Source organism: Cynocephalus volans, chromosome 14 (genome assembly GCF_027409185.1).
Source record: "Cynocephalus volans isolate mCynVol1 chromosome 14, mCynVol1.pri, whole genome shotgun sequence".
Lineage (NCBI taxonomy): Eukaryota > Metazoa > Chordata > Mammalia > Dermoptera > Cynocephalidae > Cynocephalus > Cynocephalus volans.
The window spans coordinates 36431992-36456293 of NC_084473.1; the positions used below are offsets into that span (position 1 = coordinate 36431992).

General features: G+C 37.2%; 2 protein-coding genes across 2 annotated transcripts; one reads left to right on the plus strand and one right to left on the minus strand.

Annotated features, from left to right (window-relative positions):
- Positions 1 to 328: 328 nt before the first annotated feature.
- Positions 329 to 985, plus strand: LOC134363265 (glutaredoxin-1). The gene has a single exon (XM_063078837.1). It carries the CDS (start codon positions 380 to 382, stop codon positions 698 to 700), a length of 321 nt encoding a protein of 106 aa, XP_062934907.1. The 5' UTR covers positions 329 to 379; the 3' UTR covers positions 701 to 985.
- Positions 986 to 5688: 4703 nt separating this feature from the next.
- On the minus strand, positions 5689 to 23098 carry LOC134362497 (nuclear cap-binding protein subunit 2-like). Its single transcript, XM_063077760.1, is given in 3 exon segments — positions 5689 to 5882; positions 6024 to 6169; positions 23010 to 23098. Coding segments are annotated over 3 exon segments (429 nt in total).
- Between the last annotated feature and the right edge of the window lie 1204 nt (positions 23099 to 24302).

Consider the following 24302-nt stretch of genomic DNA (forward strand, 5'->3'; position numbering starts at 1 on the left):
GTATAGATCTCCGTTTTAGAGGATGATATGACCAAGAGAGTATCTGGCAAGTTGTGTTACAGTGATCTTCTGTAATTCTTAGTGGTATCACAGAGTGTCCTGTACTCAGTTTAGTGGCAGCCTGATCGGAAAAAAGTCAGTAATATTAACAGCATCTGATGTACTGAGAACATACAACATGCCAAACACTTGGTTCAACACTACATGTATTAACTCATGTAATCCTTACAGGAACCCTGGCAAGCAGACACTCTTACTATTCCATTTTACCAATGAGGAAAATGAGGCTAGGAGGTTAAAAAACTTGCCAAAACACCCCGAGCAATAGAGCAGCTCCTGCAATTGAGGATTCCTCTCGGGGAGACTGCAGCCTGTCAGCATGGCTCACGAGTTTGTGAACAGCAAAATCCATCAGGGGAAGGTGGTCGTGTTCATCAAGCCCACCTGCCCCTACTGTAAAAAGACCCAAGAGATCCTCAGTCAGTTGCCCTTCAAACAAGGGGTTCTGGAATTTGTCGATATCACAGCCACCGACGACGTAAATGAGATTCAAGATTATTTGCTACAGCTCACAGGAGCAAGAACGGTGCCTCGAGTCTTTATTGGCAAAAATTGCATAGGTGGGTGCAGTGATCTAATAACTATGCAACAGAGTGGGGAACTGGTGACGCGTCTAAAGCAGATTGGAGCTCTGCAGTAATCACAGAGTTGGCCCCACGCTGATGTCCCCCCTTGTGAGCAGGATGGCATTGCAAATGATGACAGCACTTCCTGGTGGATGGAATTTTGGGCAAAAACAGCTTTTTTCTTCTTTTGGCTCAGTATTACAAAGTGGATCAACTTGCCCTTAACTATGGGGCCAAGAAGGTTGAAGGACCATTTTGGTTTTTTCCTGGATTGGCCCTTTGGGTTCCAGAAGACCATGACAAGTTCTGGCTTAGGATTTACTCACTGACCCAAAAGAGGTTCTTCCTCTCTGCATGTTTCTTCCTTACTGTCCTCCACGTGCCAGCATGCCTCTACCTCTAAGCCAGTGTTTCTCAACCATGTTTATCAAGGTCCCCCCAGGGATGATTCTGTGAGGGTACTTCAAAAAGTTCATGAAAAGATTCTTAACTTTTTGCTTTTTGCTACTGTCCATCAGCTGATGTTATTTTGCTGAGCTTGACTTTATGAAATTTCTATTATGAAATCAATGCATGTTTTGAATTATTTTTCTCCTACCACACACATCTCCCCACCCCAACTTATCCCACCTTGAGAATCACTGCTCTGAATCAGCATTCTCGATCTTGCCACCTGACAGATCTCATACGAAATGTTCAATAATTCCCTGAAGGGTATGAGGACCCAATCTGAGAAACTGCATGAAAAGTTAAGCACAATTGGTCTTTATTTGGTGCCAGTGGATCAGAGGCACAAGTGCAGATGCCATGATCATGTAGCAACACTCTTAAGATTGCCATCCAGGTAATCCTGAACAAGTGTGTATTAATTTGATTTATATTACCAGCAGAATTAAAACAATGTAAAACATTATTGTAGAAAACTTGCAGCCCCTTCCCCCATGAGTATGTCTGTGAAAGGAGCCAAATTTGAGAAACACTGTCCTGTATGACTCTTTTTATCCCCCCACACTTTGAAAACTTAAGAATCCCTTATTGTGGAGTTTAAAGATCTTTTCTAGAATTACAAGAGAAGTTAGTTAAATTTCTTCTGTGGGCTATGTGAAAACAGTTGTTTTCTAATGAAGTACTTACAGGGAACTCAGTGATTTTTGTCCCATTCTACCCATGTTCTGAAGACCTTAAGGAATGGTATTAATGTGAAATACATTAACAAAATACTTCATGTTTGTCTCTGCCATTAAATAAAGATACATGCTGCTGTCAAAAAAAAAAAAAAAAAACTTGCCAAAAGTTACACAGCTAGTAAAACAATAGTTAGAATCAGATTTTCTTAAAGGGCAAGCTACAGAAACCCACTTGAGCTAAATTAAAACCTCCCCCTCCTACACAAAAAGGAAATTTAAGAACACAGGGATGTTACAAGGACCAGGAAGTAACACCAGGCATTAAGTTGGACTGGAGTCAGGAAATGGAAAACCATGAGGGGCAGCATGAATGCCCAGGATTCACGTAAGGGTACTTTTGTGGTTAGAGTTCTCTCTCTCTCTCAAGGTCTCTTGCCTCTTCCTCTGTTTCATTCTTTTCTATGCTCCAAGCATATGCTCTGCTTCTCCATATGTGCATGGCCAAACAGAATTGCCCCCAGCTTGCAAGTTTACTTCTCCTACATCCAAGTGGTCACAATTCCAAGTATTAGGAGAGAGGATCTGAGTAGCCTTCTTTCCTTTTATGACCCAATCAAATATGTCCACTCAGGCAGTCACATAATATAAACATGAGGGCATGGTACACTCCCGGGGGCAGGTCTCAGAGAAGGCGGCTTGCTGTCTGGGCAGATTCGCAAAACGTGTATACTCCAGTGCTTGAGATTAGATTAGAACCCAGATATTTCTGCCGCTGAGTCAAAGTTCTTAACTACCATGTTACACTGAAAGAAGGAAACTAAACACCTACTGTATTTACACATTGTTAAAATCATGGCAAATGGTGTGCCGTTGTCCCTTAGTATCCTCAGGGGATTGAATCTAGGACCCTCGTAGCTACCCTAATTCACAGATGCTTAAGTCCATTGTATAAAATGGCATAATATTTGCATGTAACCTGTGCACGTTGTCCTGTATGCTTTAAATCATCTCTAGATTATTTATACTACCTAATACAATGTAAGTGCTATGTAAATTGTTGCTGTATTGTTTTTTAATTTGTATTATTTTTATTGTTGTATTGTTACTTTTTATTATTTTTTAAAAAATATTTTCCATCTATGTTTGGTTGAATCCAAGGATGTGGAACTCACAGATACAGAGGGCCAACTGTATTTGTGATGTTTTATTTATTAAGCTGGGTGGGGATTCATCATAACATCCTGCACACTTTTTGTGTATGTAAAATGTTTCATAATTTAAAAAATAAAAGCATCATAAACCATTGAGATTTTAGAAGAAAATTCAAAAAGTGATTAAGGACTTTAATTTTTAGGAATACGGTGCCCTAACTTTCCAGAGTAACTCTCCCAGTAAAGAACACCTAATATGTTGGATAAAGTATTTTTAAAAACAAATAAATAGTTTTTAAAATTCATGGTTGGCCTAGCTGGGCTGTAAAGGAAATCCCTGGGGGCCAGAAACAACCAGAGAGAATAAGTGGTAAGTGAATATATTTGCCCTGGGAACATCTGCTGATCCCTGCTGACCCAGTGCTTAAGCTTTAATAAACTTGTTGAGCTTAAGAGCTGGAGGAGAAAAGTTTGGGTCTTTCCCGAGATGTAGGATCTAAGCAGAGACACATAAAGTTAGAATGCTCTAAAGATTTCCCACTAAATGGATGACCTAAGAAAAAAATCACCCAACAGAGTGACACGGAAAGAACCTCATCCATCTTAGCCCTGAGAAATCCTAACCACAAGCCATGTACTGCATGTGAATTCTGGACGTTCACACTGCTTGTATGGCCCCAAACTCCTCTATCTGAAAACTTAGTTTAAGGGGTCCCAGACTGGCAATGCTCCCAAGCACCTGGCTTGTACAAACAAATTCTCTTTTGTGGGACACACTTTAAACCCAGGCTTCAAAGAATTCCCACAAAGTTCCAAGGGACATGACCTCACAACTGAACATCATAAAACGCATGAGAAAACCAAGACCATTTGAGAGGTCTTCAAAAAGTTCATGGAAATATCTGTATTATCTTTTTTTTTTTTTTTGGTCCAACTTTATTGAAACCTATTACAGAAGACAATTCAAATACGAACCACTGTGTGTGGTTTCAAGGCCTATAGAAATGAGTTTTGTTTTACTACAAAGGAATGGAAATTAGTTACATTTTACTACAAAAGAATAGAAATAAGTTATGTTTTACCACAAAAGAATATAAAGTACATTAGTTCAATCTACAGTGTAAAAAGAAATTTAAAAAATGAACAGTGTATTCTCATTAAATTAAATATTCACAAATGGTTTCTTCCTAAGCACTAGTTATAGCTTTTTGAAAAATTCAGATAACCAGTTTGAATTTGGGAAAACCTACACTTACTGTAACATGGAAGTCGTTCCCATTGAGGTATTTCAGCCTCCAACTTCCACAAACTTCTAGAAGTTAAGATATTTTGTTGCTACATGAAAAGAAAATGACATTTTTGGGGGCTGGCCCGGGGCTAACTTGGGAGAGCGTGGTGCTGACAACACCAAGACAAGGATTAAGATCCCCTTACCAGTCATCTTTTTTTAAAGTATATATATATATATATATATATATATATATATATATATATATATATATCACATTTTTTTTTGTATCAGAGCAAATTATACTAGAGCAGTTTTAAATGAGCAATAGCTGACATATAATATTAGAAAGAAATCACCTCTTGCCTTACAAATGCAAAATAAATTCTGTATACTCCCCTCTCTGTAGAGACCATGAGCTCACCATTAAGGCTTGGACTTCAGTAAGCACAATTTGGGAAAAAAAATAAAACAGACTTAGATACAAGAATTGGCTGAAATAGACATTTCCTGCAGGAAGCTTCTCTGATTGTTTTTGTTAAGCATCCTCTCAATTTTTAAGCTCTTTTTTGGTGGAGGGAGCTGGCTGGTACAGAGATCAAACCCTGGACCTTGGTGTTATCACACTCTATCCAACTGAGCTAACTGGCCAGCCCTTCCAAGTTCCTTTTTAAACCCATCCCATTCCCAAGATCACTCAATGAAAAAAATAAATCATGTGGCCCTGACAGCAACCTTCATCATATTAAGGCAATATTTCAACTCATGTCTCTTGATATTTCATCCTATTTCCAACTGACACATTACCAACCAGCCCTTAGAGTATTTGGGGGTCTCCGTATTACAAACCCTTGCTTTTTCTTAGCCTTTGGTGTAACATTTTTCTGTTTAGTAAGTACTTTTTAAGTCCTGCCCCTAATTTTCTTATATGTAAAGCATGGAAGCAGGTTGTGTCCCCTGGGACTGTCTAAGGCTTACTTTTGCACAAACTATTTAGGAAGGTCCCTTCACCACCAAGTTTGCATTTAGAGGTTAGAATTCAACATAAAAAACAAATTCACTTGTCAAACACCTGTTCCTGTTTTAGAGCAAAGCTATATAACACATCAAAACTCCACTTATTAAACTTTATCTCATGCAAACGTAAAATTTTAGATTGGATAATTCCAGACCCCAATGTAGATCGTGAACCTACTAGACTCAAACATGGTAAAACAAATTTTTTAATTTTTCCAATCTTTCTAAAAGAAGTGTGGTAATTTGAGCTGACAAATTAGTCAATATTATACATCAGGAACACAATTTTTGACCTGGTAGCAAAAAATCATTCTGGTAATCTGGCACATGGCCAAGATTCTAAGACTAGAATTAAAGGCATTCTTTTGGATTTTGTTCTTTAACAATTTTCCAAGGAAAATCATAAAGAGGCTTCCCACCCAGGAAAAACATTGATCAAAGCTTGGTAAAAATGGGTTGGTTTGTAGACCTTGGGTAATGTTCTTCACAAATTCAACAGGGCAAAGGAGTGAGATTTTCACTGATAGGGCTCTCACCACTCACTGGTTTTGTGCCAGTTTTCCATGGCCTCCTCTTCCAGCAGCACAGTGCTACCCATACTCGCCTCAAACACAGCCCCTAGATTGCCCACATCCATACTGCCTGTCCTCCTTAAAGCCTGAGTTCCAGTCGGTGCAAATGATCCAATCATCCAGATGACTTCCATTTAAGTACCACATGGCATTTTCTTCATCTGCTTACACAAAACAGAATCCACATGCTGTTTCTTTCATTTTATCTAAACCAATAATGATTTTGTTAGCACTTTTGCTGAAGAGCTCATAGATTCATTCTTCAGTTGGGTAAAAGTAAAGATTTCCAGCATACAATGTGCAGCTTTTCTTCACTAATTCATCTTCTTCTTCATTGTTACCCTGGAAGTGCTGGTCCTGGTACTGGCTCAGCTCCACGTAGCAGTTGCTGTGCAATGCCTTCAGGAGGCCACTGACATAGTGCCAGAGGTGGGCAAGGATGCGGCCACTCCAGGAACAATGAGGTGGCAGCAGTGGGATAATCTTTCAATTCCATTTTTCCACAAACTCTTTGAAGTACCCTCATATGTGAGATTCATCAAAAACAACAAACAACAAAATCAGAATCGCAAAAACTTTTTATATTAAAATTACTATACATTTATTTTATAAATATATAAAATACATTTAACATTAAAAGTATGAACAGGAGAATATAAAAACTGACAAGGCAGATTTAAACAATTAGAATACTTAAAAATTAAGATTTTTTAAATTGAATTAAATATTTTAATAATTGAAATAAAAAACTGAATGGACATTAAAAACAGATGAAAAGAGAGTTAGTAAACTAGAAGATAGAGGTCAAGGTATTGCTCAGAGTATAGCACAAAGAGAAAAAGACTATCTTCAAAAACCCTTCAGCGAGTAATACATTAAAATCATCTGCATTAAAATCAGGAATAAACAAATGATACCCGCAATGGTAACATCTATCGAATATGTACTAGGGGTCTAACCAGCCCAATAAGGTGAGAAAGAAGTTTGGAAAAGTAGAAATAAAACTGCTGTTATTCACAGATGATAGATGATAGAATAATCTACAGATAAATTATTAGAATAAATAAGAGTTGGCAAGGTTGCTGGATACAAAAATCAACTCACAAATATCAACAGCATTTCTATAACGTGTAAGAAATAATAAAAATTGATTTTTAAATTCAATTTAAAATTGAATTTAAATTGACTTAGCTGGCCAGTTAGCTCATTTGCTTACAGCATGGTGATATACCATCAAGGTCAAATGTTCTGATCCTAATACTGGCCAGCTGCCAAAAAATTAATTAATTATTTTTAATGCCATTTAAATGGCAGTGAAAACTATAAAAAAGCTAGAAAAAAAATCTAGCAAGATATTTTGTAATAGCTATGTGCTGAATAACATTGTATTTTTTTCCTCTTGCTGCTATAACAAATTACCACAAACTTAACATCTTAAAACACACAAGTTTATGATCTTACTGTTTTTGAAGTCAGAAGACTGAAATGGTCTTGTGGACTGAAATCAAGTTGGCATACTGCATTCCTTCTGGAGGCTCTGGGGAAGAATCTTTTTCATTGCCTTTTCCAGATGCTGCAGGGTGCCTGCATTCCTTGGCTTGTGGCCCCTTCCTCCATCTTCAATGTGCCTCACTCAAACTTCTGCTCTGTTGTCACATATTCTCTCTGACTTTGACCCTCTTGTCTTCCTCTTATAAGAAACCTTGTGATTACATTAGGCTGACCTGGATAATTCGGATGTAACATAACATATCCACAGGTTCTGGAGATTAGGACATGAAGATCTTTGGGGGGCCAGTATTCTGTCTACCACAAATATAAATGGAAATATATACATTTTTCATAAATAGAACATTAAAAAGATGTCATTTCTCCCAAGATGCTTTATAGATTCAATGCAATTTTGAAGCATAACTCCATCAGGTTGTTTCTTCTGTTTGTTTTGTTTTTTCATTGAACTTTACAAGTTTCTCCTAGCATTTGCATAAAAGAGCAAAGTGCTAAGTAAAGCCAAGACACTCTTGAAGAAGAGATATAGAGATTTGCCCTACTGAATACTGACTTATTATGAAATTATAATATTTAATTCTTTGTGGTGTTGACCAAAGACAAACACTCCACCAGAACAGACTTGAGAAGCCAAAAATAGACTCATGTGGAGACCTCATATACAAGAGAACTGGCATTGCAACAAGTCATAGAACCATGCATACAGTATGATTGCAGGAAAAAATCAAGCAATATATTATTTAAGGACACATATGAATATGGTAATACTATAAATAAAAGCAAGAAATGAAATTCAAGACTTTGGTAACCTCAGGGTTGGGGAGGATGAGATAAGAGAGTTGCATACAGATGCCTTAGAAAGTATTGGTAAGAGGGCTGTTCAGCTAGCTCAATTGGTTAGAGCAAGGTGCTGCAACACCAAGGTCAGGGATTTGGATCCACATACCAGCCAGCTGCCAAAAATAAATAAATAAAGTAAATCAGTATTGTATATAGTTCATATAAACTGGTCCAATAAATACTGAGTGTGTTAGAAAGTGGTACTAAAGTTACAAATAGACAAATTTAAATGGGAGGAAATCTAAATAGCAATTAAACATAACGGGTAAAAAAAAATTCCATCAATCTAGTAGTTTAAAAAATTTAATATTTAAATACTATCACTTCTCAAATTTAAAAAAAGGGTTAAAAATATCATATTAGTTGATACTATACTGCTGATAGGCAAGTAAATTGATGCAAATTTATGAAAAGCAATTCATCAATACCAATCAAGGTCCTATAGTGTTTACATCCTTTGGTTAAACAATACCATTTCCAGAAATATGTCCTATAGAATTCTTATATGTCAAGAAATATTTTTTTCTTACAAAAAAATGATAATTAATAAATGCTTATGCTATGTGACAAATACGGTGCTGAGCCACATGAGATAGATGGTATTATGAAGTGTGATTTTTAGAGCCCATTACTTTTAAGAGACTCATTATACTGTAGCATTGCAGCAGTGTTTCTAGTTGTCAAAAAAAAAAAGAAAGAAAATTATTGCATGATTCAATAAAAGGTGTGAGACAATTATTCATAAGAAAAAATAAAAGAAAAAAACTGGCAATATATAACCTGAATGTCCAATAATAGCCAAATGGTAAAACAAATGGTATGGTATATTTATATGTAAAAGGCAAGACAAAATTACTCATTTCAGAAATTTTAATGCATGGGGGATAAGCATCTTAGAATTGAAGAAATGTGGTATCATGATTCAGTGCAAATTTATCACTGTTAAAATTAAACTAAAAACAAAAGTCCTACAGATGTGGGTCAATAGTATCATCTTAGTCAGCAAAGGACAGGGCATTTTTATTTCTGTTTTAACTTAATGTTAATAGACGATACATTCACATTGTCTAAACATCAAACAGGTATAAAAATATACACAGCAGAAAGTCTCACTCCCATCCTGTCTCAGTTCACCTGGTTTCTCATTCCCAGCCTCAAACAGGTCATCAATATTAGTAGTTTCTTGTTCAGCCTTCCAGAGGGTTGTTCCCAGTGAAAGACAATGTATATTTTTGTCCTCTTCATTTTTTATACAAATTATAAAATAATGTATACATTTTTCCAGCAACTTGCTTTTTTCACTTTATAGATCTTGAAGATCTTTCTAAATCAATATAAAAAGCACTTGCTTATCCTTTTTAATATCTGTATAATATTCCACAGTGTAGGTATGCCGTAAATTATTTAGCAAGCCCCTCTATTAATTGGCATTTGTGTTACTTCCAATTTTTTTGCTACTACAAAAAAATGCTGCAATGAATAATATTTCTTAGATACTCTCTATAGAAACCATTATTAAAAGTAGAATGCTGGATCCAAATGTATATCCGTTTGCAATTTTGATGGGTACCTGTGCTGTTAGATCTTCCTACCCAAGAACATGGTCTGCCTTTCCATTTGTCCCGACCTTCTTTTGTGAAGGACAACACATTATGGACTCACCACTTTTCATGAAGCAATACATATACACAAAATTTTATATATCAGTGATTTCAGTTATGCAAAAAAAAAAAAAAAAGATTAAAAGAAAATAGGTGTATTAGTCCATTTTGTGTTGCTATAACAGAAATACCTGAGACTGGGTAATATATAAAGAACAGAGGTTTATTTGGCTTACGATTCTGGGACAGCTGTGTCTGGCATGGGCCTCAGGCTGCTTCTACTCATGGTGGAACATGGCAGACAGTCGGTGAGTACAAGCAGATCACATGGAGAGGAGTGGGGGGGAGAGAGAGAGAGAGAGAACTCATTACTCCCCCCACCCAGGGAGAGCATTAATCCATTCATGAGGGATCTGCCGGCATGACTCAATCAGTTTCAAACACTGCCACATTGGGGATCAAATTTCCATGTGAGTTTTTGAGGGTACAACACATCCAAACTCCATCAATAGGCCATTATGAAATAATCTAACAGGGCAGATGTGATATGGGTTATATGGGACACATATGTATTCCTCTTTATTTTTTTCTGCGTTTTCAAGATCTTGCTTTATTTTGTTTTGTTATAATGAACATGATTACTTTTTTAATAAGGGCTTTTAATAAAGGTCATCTGGCCCAGCCTTTTGCTTTCAGTCTGCCAAGATGAGATAACTGAAGTTTAAGTGACAGGTTTGGGGTCACATTAAACTATTCATCTTGGCTGGATGACAGTTCAAGTCTCCTGACCGTTGATGTAGATGTTTGTTTGTTTTTTGTTTTGAGTTTCCCATACCTCACTACTTTATCTGGCAACAACGGAGCTTTTAGTTTCTTGCTAAAGTTTGGGAAAGTGGGTTTCATAAAGTTTGTCCTGTTATTATGGAGTATTTTTAAGATTGATTTAGTTCTATGTTTCAAAAATGAGGCCACCATATTTCAAGGATCACTGTCTCCCGAGAAGCCCCATACATTGCCATCACTTTCCTGAAGACTAAACTAAGTGCAGTTTAATCTGGCCAACTCCCAGTCTTTGCTTCTATGTCTTTCACTACCCAGAAGCCTGCTTGGGTCTTTGAAACTGATGTCTAACCTGTACAATTTTTTAAAAAATTGCTTGCAAGGCTTTTGCATGGCAAAATCTGGCCCAATTTTGTGACCAATAATCCTGAGGCAATAGATACAGCAGAAATTCTATACTTCCAGGAAAGGCATTGTTTGATAGAAAAGGTGAGGCATGGTAGGAGAACTGGAAGCAGGTGGGTCCAGGAATACGTAGGTTTCTGGACGCCTAGAAAGGAAGCACAAGTCTGCAGTCAGAAAGAAAAAAAATCTTTTTAAAATTTTAATCCCAGAATAGCCAATAATAACTTTTCAGAGTAATAAGATTTAACAACATTCATCAGGGAAAAAAAAAAAAAGCAATATAAATCCATAAGAGATTGGCCCAGAGGATTAGGTAATTTGAGAGAAAATTGTAAAGTTTGTAGAAAAAGCAAATTCCCCTTTAACTTTACTACGTTCTATATCAGTTGACAAGCTCATGAAAGACGAGTAAAGAAGAAGCTGTACTCTTCCTCTGAGTTTGACCTTTCTCATAGCAGAATGTGGTTTTGCTGAAATAGGAAAAGAATCTATCAAGGTCATGCTGTATTTGATTGTTATCTTACAAATTCTGGCAGAAGTTTTGCCCTAAATCTATCAGCTATGATGACAATTCCATGGGAGAATTTGCTTAAGTTGGTGCCACCACTACTGATGCATAATCTCATTTTAGGAAACTTTATTGCTTTGAGAAACCACAGTTTAGAGATGTGTAATTTGATTTTCTTATAGGATAATTTAAACAAAGAATTTCTGAAGGGAAACATTCTAATATAGAGACTCACTGAAGGGAAATGTTACTAAAAGTTTCCTTTAGGGGAAGTTTCCTATGTGGCGTAAATGACTTTTCCTCTTTTTGGTCAATTCTTATAAAAATTATTTTTTTGTAGACCAAAACCTTTTGAATTTCATATTCTGGGAAGAAGGAAAGAAGGAAGGCAAGAAGGGAAGTTTTAAAATTCTAAGGGTGGGAGAGATTATCCTTAATTATGTTAGGGGCTCATCCTAGGTAAAATTACAATGAAGTTTCTTTTCTTCTGCCATCATACGTCCCAGTATCCTTTCCAATTTACCTGGTTTATATTTCTTCAAACTCTTGCTCCTCGTCAGATGTCAAACATGAAAAGTTATCTAATAAACAAATCCTCATTAAGATGTATTACCATTCCAAGGAATTTTCAGACTTCTAAAAACCAAACGAACATAACTCTGATACTGGTATTTTAGAAAATCTGAAGGGCTGGTGGGGAAACATAGGAGGCCATTACCAGCACCCCTGCTCACAACACACAGGTTGGCCACATATGCCATGTGCGTAAGGCTAGCCCCAGATCCCCAAAATGCCCTAGGAAAAGATTCTTGATTGTTTCTACCTTCAAATAAAGTAAGAAGGAAAAATTTTAAGTGATAGCATATAGGTTTTATCTTTGTATTTTGAAGCAAAAGATAACCTCAAGCAATGGCTCCAAATCATATTTCATTAGGGTTTCATTTAATGCATTTAAAATATGTTTAATTATAAGACAAAGGAGAGTCACAAAATATTCATAGAAAAATAATAAATGAAAACATATACCACATCTGTTGTGTGTCTCAGTACCAGAAATAGTTAATACTCATTATAAATTTTATTTTTCTGTTACTTGGCAGCTCATTAAGTTTCCCTGGATCAGGAACAATGAAAACTTCCACCCAATATAACAGATCATTTGTTAGATGTTAATTCTCCTGATTTAAAAAATGTGGGATTCATAAAGAAGAAAGGTTCATAAACTATACAGGATAAAAATGTAAAAATGAAGGGTACTGAGACAAATTCATGGTGTAGTTAACAAAAGCCATGCCATTTTCTGTTAATATAGGTGACTGTGGATTTGGCTTCCTAGCAGCCAAACAAGAGGGAAACTAAGTTAGCTAGAAAATCAAACACCAAAATGGAATTCTATTCACAGAGCCCAAGACAACAGAGCCCAGATCTTGTTGGGTGCAGCATAATGCAGTTATTTGAACTGGCCTATGAATACATTACCAAAGACCAAGATGCAGAATTGTTGTAGAGAGAAGTCAGGATATGGGAGAGAGCACCTAACCGAACCTGATGGCTAGAGGGGTCTCTGGGGATACAGCTGCCACCTGGCTCATCCCAGCCTTGCAGGGAAAACTGAATGTCCCAGAAGGGTTAAGAACAACCACGAGGTACTCCATCCAAAATAACACAGGAAAGGGAGCAAGGGGAAAAGGGAGAGAGGGGGTGGGGGGGAGAGGGAGAGAGAGAGAAAGAGAAACATTCATGATACTGAATAAAGAAAATAGTAGAAAGTATGAAAAATGAAGTCAAAGGATTCACAGCAAATTCATGGTCGATAATTGCAAGGGATGAGGAAGAGACGAGATGTGATGAGGGTGAGGCTCAAAGGAACTTCAACATTACTGGGGAATATTTTGTTACATACACATAAATACATATAAAGCCTAAAAACAAATCTGCCAAAGTGCTACAACTCTTAGTTCTGGGAGGCGAGAAAATTTCGTGCTTTATACTTATTTGTATTTTCAACTTATTTAAAATTTTAGAAAACAGAAGAGATTGAAGTAGAAGGGGGTGCATTGGTGAAGGGTTCCTGGAGAGGGTGAGTTTTGAGCCAAAATGTAAAAAAAAAAAAAAAGAGCCTGGATAGCCTCAGAGTAGAGTTGCCAGTGTCAAAGCCTGCAGAGCTTTCTTCTGCATGTTGAGAAAACACAGAAAGCACAATGAAAGGCCGAGCCCGTGGCGCACTTGGGAGAGTGCGGCGCTGGGAGTGCAGCGACGCTCCCGCCGCAGGTTCGGATCCTATATAGGAATGGCCGGTGCACTCACTGGCTGAGTGCTGGTCACGAAAAAGACAAAAAAAAAAAAAAGTAGAAAAAAAAGCACAATGAATAGTCTTTGTTTTTCAGAAGCTAGTTAGGGACATAAAAATTACCGGTGTGAAACACTCAGAGACCAACACACACAGAATTGAAAGTTATGACTTATTATTAAGAAAAGAGGAAGCAAAACTAAATTACTTCCAAACGCACCATTGAGAGTTTTTCACATGACTCCACTTCAAATACACATTCTCTTTGTTTCATCTCCCCACCGCACCCCCACTGCTATGTACCTATACCACCACCACATCAATCATTTCCTTGGAATGGTCTAGAACTAAGGAACAAAAAGGAAAGAAGGAAAGAAAAAGAGAAAAGAAGATAGGGAGGGAGGGAGAACAGAGGGACAAAAGGAGGGAGGGAGGAAGGGGAAGAGAGAGAAAGGAGAAAAGAGAAAGGAGAGAGAAGAGATCAACATATGTCCAGGCAACTCAGTAATGGTCAGAAATATTGTGTCCTAGAAAAAAAGGAAAAACCAAATAAATCCACAATATCACTTTAGAAAATAAGAAGTTTTCTTTTCATTACTTTTTATTATTGAAATATATTTATTATACATGTTTGTGGGGTACAGAGTTATATTTCAATACATGTATACAGTGAGTGATGACCAAATCTGGGTAATTAGCATATTCATGATTATAAAACAATTATTTCTTTGTGATGAGGACATTCGATCCCCTCTCTTCTAGCCACTTTATAACATACAGTAAATTATTGTTAATTATAGATGCCTAGCTTGACTCTATACACCAGTAGAACTTATTTTCCTACCTGTTTCGTGACCATTAACCAACCTCTCACTACCCCCTTCCCCCTTCCCCTTTCCTTCCTCTAACAACCACAGTTCAGAAGTTTTCATTTTTGAGGGACGGAAGCAAAGGTTGCCCGAGTAGGATATATGACAAGTTTCTTGCCCTGTGATTAAAATGCACCTGAACATTTTTGGATACGAGGTTGGCTCTTTTTATGAGTATGTGGTTTCAACAAAAATCCTCCCCGCTCATGTTTTTCAATCCTGTTTCTATCTACTTAAGTTCTTGATATTATTTTCCAGTTAGATGCCTTTTCTTTTTAAGGATACTTCATTATCTTGGTATCTTTGAGGACCATGTATCAATTAACAGCATAAGCCACAAGACACCTGGCAATAGATACTGTTACTGCAGCTGCAGAACTCACCTATGCTATAAAATTGCATTTAAATTTTGTCTTTTAGAGTCTGAAAGAAGTATGATTCCGTTATAATGCTACTGAGCACGTTTGTAGTGTGAGCATTCACAAACACCCCTCCATGACAAGACAGCTTGATTGCTGTTTCTTCCTGAACTGTTGAAGACTGAGATCTGTTACTTGATCAAAAACAGGTCTAAAATGTGAGGTCAGAGTTGGATGCTTCAGGTCTTGCAAACCAAAAAGCATAAAACCACACTGACCATTTTATTTGGGGAGGAAATCCATATATTTTCAATATTATTACTTTATCTTAGTCCTCAGTGAAGTGTGTCTTTTCCAGAGAAAATTTTAAAAAGAAATTCTGATGCAAATAAAATGTTTAAATGAAGGAGGAAAGTGAAAACATTCAAAGCACTCTGAAACTAAATAATGGTAAATTATAATAGTTCCCAACAATTACTTAGCTCTTATGAAAAGTATTTACCATGGCAACCACTGCCATCAAATTGCTCTTAAACAAGGAATAAATTCAAAAGATCTGTTGTAGAGCTTGGTGACTGTAGCTCTTGATGACATATTATATTCTTTAATAATGCTGAGTATATGTTACATGTTCTCACCACTAAAATGATAACTATGTGAGGCTATGCATTTATTAATTAGCTAGATTTAACTTTTAACAATGTATATACACTTTAAAACATTATGTTGTATGTGATATATTCATACAATTTTATATGCCAATTTAAAAAATAAATAACATTGAAAAAAATTTTTGCCTTAAACAAATCCCAAGCCATACACAAAAAAGGAAGCAAGAGAAAATTTATCTCCTAGACTCATATTGTTCAGCCTGGAGGCAAGGGGGAAACCAACTGTAATCATAACACAAATTATTACATGTGCACCGTGCTTCCCTCTTTGAACAATACTTCATATATATCATTTTGTTCGTGATGTGTTCATGACGGTGAGATCAGTTTAATTATCTTCATCTACTTCCTGACATTTCAAAAAGGACTCTCAAACCGTGTAGCTATGAAATAGGAGGTCTTCAGCAAATGGTGTAAAGAGGTCCCGTTTCTCATGGGTTTACTGAAATAGTGTTAAATTCTTGGAGTCTCTTCAATACCACAAGGTTCTTCTTATACTTTGATTTGATATTATTAATGAAAATTGGAAGGGTCTTAAGGAAATAATCTTATATGTGGACAAAGATATAAGAACAAAATTTTACAGTACAGCATTACAATAGCCAAAAATTTAGAGCATGCTCTTACTCTTTCATTTTTATTAGAGCAACATAATAATAAGAAGAATAAAGGAGGAGAAGCATGGGCTCGAGGGCCAGACTGTCTGGTTTTAAATTCAAGCTCTGCCATTTCATAGATGTGTGACCTCTTTTTCTGTTTCTCAACTGTAAAATCAGGATAATAATACCTATGTATAGCATCATTGTAAGGTTTATACTTGCATAGGGCACAGGGACAATGCAGCACATAGCAAGTGCAATGTGTTTGCTATTATTGTCGTCATTATTATCAGTGAGCACATACTGTGTGTCTGGCTAGAAGGTTCTCTTTATGTGTTGGCTCATCTCATCATTGCAGAAACCCTATAGGGTAAGTATTATTAGTCTCATTTTAGGAATGGAAAGTTACACTCAGAAAAAGTACATAATCTGCTAAAATCACACAATTAGTAGGCAGTAGGACCCACCACAGCATAGCTAATCATATAAATTTAAAATTCTAGTCCATTCTCACTAAATTTAGATGTGTTAACACTAAATTTAGATGTGTTAAAAGAAAAACTTTTAGACAAAATAAATTTAACAGAGCTTATCTGAGCAAAGAACATTTCATGATCCAGGCAGCACTCAGAACCAGAAGAGGTTCAGAGAGCTCCACTGCAGCAATGTGGGCAGGGAGCTTTTACAGGCTAAATGAAGAAGGAAGACAAAATATATTTGATTGGTTAGAGTGGGAAAAACCTAGTTAAGAATTAGTTGGTGGTTTCTCATTGGCAGGGTCTCCAGTTTTCATTTTACTGCTCATGTTGGGCTTTGGTTTGCTTACTTAGGAACTTAAAGCGCTAGAGCCGCCCCAGTTGAATGACCTCCCAATTAAAAAAAAATTTAACAGATGTAATATTTGCAAAGAAAGATCTGCCTTAAAATATAGGATGCATGGTTTATAAAATACTCTGGGGGAGGACTAGGAGGTACTAACTGTCTAGAACACCTGATACTAAGTACAATGCAAGGTGATTGTGAGTGCTCACTGGGAGAGATGCGCAACATGTACAAAAATGTTACAGCAGACAAAACAAAGAGTGATCTCAAATATGAGACCCAAATCAGAAATCACAAGGGCTGGATCATCAAATTACACTGTTAATGTGCAGAACTACAACCTAACTACTTCTCATATGCACAACTATATGTAGAATGCTTCAGGAAGCAAGTCAATTATTTTTTAAGTGATAACTGCTGATTCTCTAGAGGAGGGGTTAGCAAATTAGGACCCAGGGGCCAAATCTGGCCCACTATCTGTTTTTTCAAATAAAGTTTTATTGGAGCTTAGTCATGTCCCTTGTTTGTGTATTGTCTATGGCTGCTTTCACACTACAATGGCAGAGATGAGTAGTAGTGACAGACGCCATATGGTCCACAAGCCCAAAATTTTTACTGTCTGGCCCTTTACAGAAAATGTTTGCCAACCCCTGCTCTAGAACAATGCTGAAAAGGCCAGCCTATTTCATATTTGTGAGGTTTTAAAAATCTACATATTTGTATATACATGGGTATGTGGACATATGGATTTTTAAAAGAGGAAAATACATTTGAATTAAAAGTAGATTTTAAAGTAGATGATGCTCATTTTTTAAAAAACAGTTTTGTATGCTCAGGGTTTTTATGACTGTGGCACTCACATGAACTTTATAAGGAGAATGTTCAGGAGGAAACAATGAGTTCTGTCTTCAACACATAAGTGTATGGTGACAGTGGCACTTCCAAGTTTGTACTTAGGAGAATATTTACAAAGCAGATGAAGACAGAAGTCTTATGCCTGGGAGACAGGACAAGACTGGAGCATAGATTTGGGAGTAATCAGTTGAAAGGTGGGTGATCTTTGGAGTTCATGAAAAGAATTTCCAAATGGCGCTTTTTCTTGAACAATTCGTGATCTAAATGGAATTTTAAAATTAAAAATTAAATAGAATTCTTAAAGATTATTTGTTTTAAATACTAGTACACAAATAATTGTACAATGATTAAAATTTGATGAAATCTAATCTTTTATTATTCAAACTTGTATTATTATTTTCATAAGGATTTGACTCAATAAAAATCTACTGCTCTCCCTAAAATTGTCTAGCTAATGCACTATTAATATTTGTATTAATTGTCCATTTGTTTCCCTATTTACTTAACTATAGAAAAGTTCTTAGTTTTTGTACATAAATTTAACAACCTTCACAATAGTAATGAATTATTACAGTATATTCCTCTTGCTATAATAAATACACATTTGTACTTCAATCTACCGATAGAATTTCGACATACAAAGGCACATGAAGATATTCTCACTCCAAGTTATGTCTAGAATGCTTAACTGTATTTGAAAATGACTTTCTGGATGTTAACAATAAATCCAAATAACATGCCTGCCTCGTTTGTGTAACCAATATTGTGGCACCGAGTAACTATGATTTGCCTACGAAATCACACAATCATTGATTATGCTTGGACCCTGAACTAGGTGCCAGAAATAATACGGATGGAGGCATTTTGCTATTTGGCCTTCCAAAAACCAAAGAGGAGGCAGGAATTGTAGTGTTTTCCTTATCTTGAAAAGTTTGTAATATGCAGACCAACCTGATTTTATTTACAGATTATGTGGATATGTGTCACAATTATAAAGGCATGTCTAGAATAGGCATAAACCCAAGGCATAAATTTGTTTCTTTGGGCAGGAAAGGTGAGGAATGCAGTAGGAGAAAGATATACAGAAGGACCAATTGTATTCGTAATGTTTTATTTCTTAAACAAGGTTTGGAGCTTGAATGTTTATTATTCTTGACAACCTGTAAAAAGATTCTGAGACACTGATTAAATATCAAAGAGTCTGTCTGAGACAATATATGTGACCTCAGCCCAGGAAAACATCACCAAGTTGCCTTGGGAAGTGCTTTCCGAAGGGCCCACAGAACTTTAGCCTTTTTATAATCACAGAAAAGCGAAGAACAGAGGGGAGAAAGGGAGACAGCCCCTTAATCAGCACATCAGTTTTTCTGTTGGTTACATAGCTTTACATAGGTTATCAACTGGTTCTCCATTGCATCATAGGTACAGAGGTATGAGTGAGGGTCACAAGATACATTTTTAGCATTCCTAAGTTAATACAACTTCTTTAGGCATCAGTAGGTCTGGTTTTAAGGCTAAAATAGTCTTGTGGTAACAGTTCCAGAATGTGCGTGGGTGGCTAACCCCCCCCCCATTCCAGATTTCCCCAAGTCTTTTAGAAATTTAGCTGACCTCAGTCAGAGCAGATTTCTGATATATCATTCTCTATTCTTTTTTAGCATGCCTAAAAATTTTAATAACAGAAGAATAAGAAAAATAGCAGAAAAATTAAAAACTGTGATTAAGAAGTCCATGTAGTTCTAGAAGCCAGAAATATTACTTTCTCATTTATGAACTTTCTAAATTGAAAAAGATTTTAAAATAGAAATTTATCTTTTCTTCAGAGATGAAAGTATGAGTTCTTAAAGTGCCCACTCAGTAATTGATTTGTTTGAATCTCAAAAAATAAGATAAAAATAAGAATAACACTAACTTTACAGTAGATCATTTTTAATGGCAGTCTGGTACAAAATGCCTTTCTGCTACAGTGATAGTAATCAGAGACAAAAGAAAAAAATAGTTTTGGGGCTCAGAAAACAATACCCCAAAGTGAAGGCTTCAGAAGCAGCCTCAAGAGCAAAGTTCAAAGCACATTCTCTGAACTATCTTGTCTAATTGTAGGTCATAAGACTCCCATTTCAGAAGGGGTCCTGCCCATACTCAGGAGGAAGGAATGCTGCACAGAGAGGCCAAGAATCTGAACAGCCAGGTCTTGCTGTGTTCCCTACTCAGTCTATTAGCATTAGATCATACTTTTCTGTCTAATCACATTTCCACACTACCGTCCCTGCTTCAAGGAATGTAAGCAAAAAGAATGGACAATTTTCCCTATATATTTGAATCTTTGTTCTGAAGGCTCCTGTGTCATGTGAAACTCTGATGGAATAAATTTGTTTTGCTGTTTTTCCTATTAATCAATTTTCAGCAAAACATCAGAGGTTGAGGGGAAGTTTTTCCTTGGACTCTGTAATAACTAAGAGGAAGAGAAACTTGGTGGTTTGATCGTGATTGAAACTAAATGAACAACATTCATATCTGCAATCTTCAGGAGTGAGATCTCTACTTTAAAGTGGTATGTAACCCAGTATGTTCCGTCACGACTGTTTGGGCACAGTTTTTTTGTTTTGTTTTGTTTTTTGAGTTTTTTTTTAGTTTTATTCGGCACACATTCTGTTTTTCTCCACAGCTCCTCAAACTTCTGATCAGAAAGAGCCTTGACCCTGGAGCCCCCTGGTGAGAGCTGTTTGAGTGTGCTAAATAACTGCCTCATTTCCTGTTTTCTCTCTTATCTAGATACAACAGCAGGTACAAAGTAGAGCAGGATATGACAGTTAGAGGGAATGCGGCAACAATCATTTAAGCAATTACTCTGAGTCTCAGGCCCATTCTCTCATTTTCATTTCAGGAGATTCTCTCTTGCAAATTACCCTTAAAGTGGACAGGAGCTGTACAGATGCAAGTGGAGAAGAAAAGGCACCTCATTGCAGTCATCACTGTCACAATTAGCAGTTGTTTGGCCTCTTCAGGCCTTGCATAATTTTTTTTTTAATTAAAGGATTTCCTCTAATCAGACCTTGAGTTTGATTTTGAGTTCTGTAACTTTATATCTACTTTATTTCTTTATAAGCTCACCTTAAAGAAAGGCTGAACAGAAGACAGCCCAGATTTAGAAAACAGCCTGACACCTTGGGACAAAATGAGGGAAGGATGAAGTGCTTAGAATTTCTGCTTTTAGGGAGTGCAACATGGAATCGGTTCCTTCAGAGAAAATGCTAATACAGCAGATGAACTGCCTTTCATGATATATGTAAAGCTTAGTACTTACCCTCAGGCTGATTTTTATAGTGTTTTCTACCAAGTTTCCAGCAGAAAATCAGGCTGTTTTAAACATTTGTTCTCAAGCAGAAATTAAATTAGTGATTGCCTAGGGTTGGGGGATGGGTTTGGGGATGGGATTGACTGCTGTTGGAGAGGAGGTTACTTTTGGTTAAATGAAAATGTTCTAGGGCCGGCCCCGTGGCGCACTCGGGAGAGTGTAGCGCTTGGGAGCGCAGCGGCGCTCCTGCCACGGGTTCGGATCCTATATAGGAATGGCCGGTGTGCTCACTGGCTGAGTGCGGTGCGGGCGACACCACACCAAGGGTTGCGATCACCTTACCGGTCACAAAAAGACAAAAAAAAAAAAGAAAAAAAGAAAATGTTCTAAACTTGGATTTTGGTTGCACAATTCTGTGAATACACTAAAACCATTGAATTATACACTTTAAATTAGTGACTTTTATGGTCAGTGAATTATATTTCAATAAAGATGCTTAAAAAATGTTCTGAAGGAGGAATCTAAAAGAGAGAAGAATGCCATAAAAGAAAGAGGTTAGGGGTCTTTTGGATTTGAGTGATTTCTTTGCTAAAGCACTAAGGCCAGGAAACCAGGGACAGACTTGAGTTTTTTGATCCAGAATATCCTAACATTCCACTGTTCTCTCTCCCCACTTCCCCTCAAGGTCTTTCTTTATTATTTATCTGATGAATTATCTAACCCAATATAGTCCTGTGATAGACACTGAGGACTGGCAACCCAAAAGCCATTCACAATGTCCTATTCTCTTGCCTTTTTCTATGTAGAGGCTGGAAAACAAAATACTACTTTTCCTTTTTTCTGCTAGGGGTTGTCATCTGATTCAGTTCCAGCTTATAAAAGTCAAGGCATCCCTTTCCAGATGACAAGGAATGGATACATCTGGCAGAACCCCCTTGCCCCTTTTGTCCCTGTAGCCTCTTCTCCCTTCTTCCTGCCTAGAAAGCAGACATGAAGCCTGAAATTCAATAGGCAATTGGTGACATGAGGTGACAAGCATGAGGATAAAAACCCATCAGCTAAGAAAAATAGAGCAGAAAGACTGATGGTCTTCATCAGCATTTCTGGGCTGCTGCACTAGTACTGGACTGCTCAGCTCTGGACTTATTATGTAAGAAAAATAAAAACTCCTTTTTGTTAACATACTGTTACTTGCTGTCGCAAACAGGTATCCTGTTATTTGCAACCAAAAGCACTCTAATAATCCAATTATAAAACTTTCATATTTTAAAATTATTTAAATGTCAGTGTCAAAGGGGGGGTTGTACACAGAAAAGACCATTTATAGTTAATTGTGTTTTAAATTACTATATAATTTTTTTTTAAAAGATGACCAGTAAGAGGATCTTAACCCTGGACTTGGTGTTGTCAGCACCATGCACTCCCAAGTGAGCTAACCGGCCATCCCTTTATAGGGATCCGAACCCGTGGCCTTGGTGTTATCAGCACCACACTCTCCCAAGTGAGCCACAGGCCAGCCCTAAATTATTATATAATTTTTGAAGAAACAAATTTTCTTTAAACTTTTAAGTTAAATTTAAAATATGTTATCTTACTTATAGATGTAACAAACACCATCCTAAAGATCTATGCAAAGAGGGAGAAAAAAAAAAATGTTTCACAGAGAAGCATTTGAGCCAGGCCTTAAGGAATGAAGAGAAAATTTCAGGCAGAAAGAATAGCACATAAACTCAGGGGCATGAAAGGACATAATGTGTTAGATGGGCGAGCGAGGTGGGAGAAATGGAGATAAGGCTGGAAAGTAAATGTGGCCAAATTGTTTAAAGTCTTGTATACCAGACTAAGTAGTTTAAAGTTTATCCTATAGAAAATAGGAAGATCTTACAGGGTTTTAGTGAAAGGAGTGACATGATCATCTGGGTATTTCAGAAAGATGCTCTGCAGCTGTGAGCCGTAGAGATTGGAAGAGGCCATAGGTAGGGAGGCTGGAGATGAATGCAGTAGAACTAATGAGAGAGGATAAAGGTCTGAACAAAGAGGAGACCCCACAGCAGAGGCTGTGGTGGACCATCAGGGCAGGGGACCAGTGGAGGACAAAGCAGAGGTTCACGGTCCACAGCCATAGCTGAGGGGAGGTCAAGTCTGCAAGTCACAGGTGCATGTTCTTAGGAAGCACTGCCAAAGTTAAGAGCCATGTGCTAACTGCCAGCAGAGCACAAAGGTAGACAAGGAAGCAGAGAAGGCAGAGGACCCAGCCCCAGGACCCTGGCTCTTCCTGCTGTGACAAAGACACATAAGCCACACTGTCCCCTCTTCATAAACCTGCTCACCATGTTAGGAAAAAAAGCAGGAAGAGGGGAGAGGTTATCTGAGAGTTGTAGTGATTTTATCCAAGAGAAAATGAACATACCTAAAGGAATCATTTCAATTTTCAGCATTTCCATGCTTTACACCAGACTGGACTTTTGGATCATCCCACCTCACCCTCACCACCAACGAACCACGTGAGTGGGGGCTCAAGAGAAGACCAGATCAGTTGCAGGCAAAACAGTAGGAAAATCCATTTTCTCTGCACAGCAAAGTTGTAGCACAAGTTAAATTATGAAACTCTGATACAACAGCACAGAAAAAGAGAAATTGAAGATACAAACATTGGCTGATTATGTCCAGCACTGTTCAGGGAAGACACTGATTCTGTGGACATCAGCAATCTGGTCATCAGAGAGGAGCTCCCACTTGTAAAGCGTGTACATTTCCTCGGGCCTAGTTCTGGTCAGCTCTTTGCTCCAGTCCATGCACATCAAATGGCCCTTGATTATTAATTCATCAAATTCATCATAGCCAGTTCTTCAATACTAGAGAAGGGAGATAAGAACATTCTAGGCCCTGCAAGAGGATAACCTCTCTTAAAAATATAGATTATAGGGCCGACCTGTGGCTCACTTGGCAGAGTGCGGTGCTGATAACACCAAGGCCATGGGTTCGGATCCCTATGTAGGGATGGCCAGTTAGCTCACTTGGGAGAGCATGTTGCTGACAACACCAAGTCAAGGGTTAAGATCCCCTTACTGGTTATCTTTAAAAATATATATATATATATATAGACAGTAGGCTTTTATTTTATATATCGGTTTCAAGAGTGTAGCTGGTCTTAGTCTCCTTAAGCAGGATGAATCCT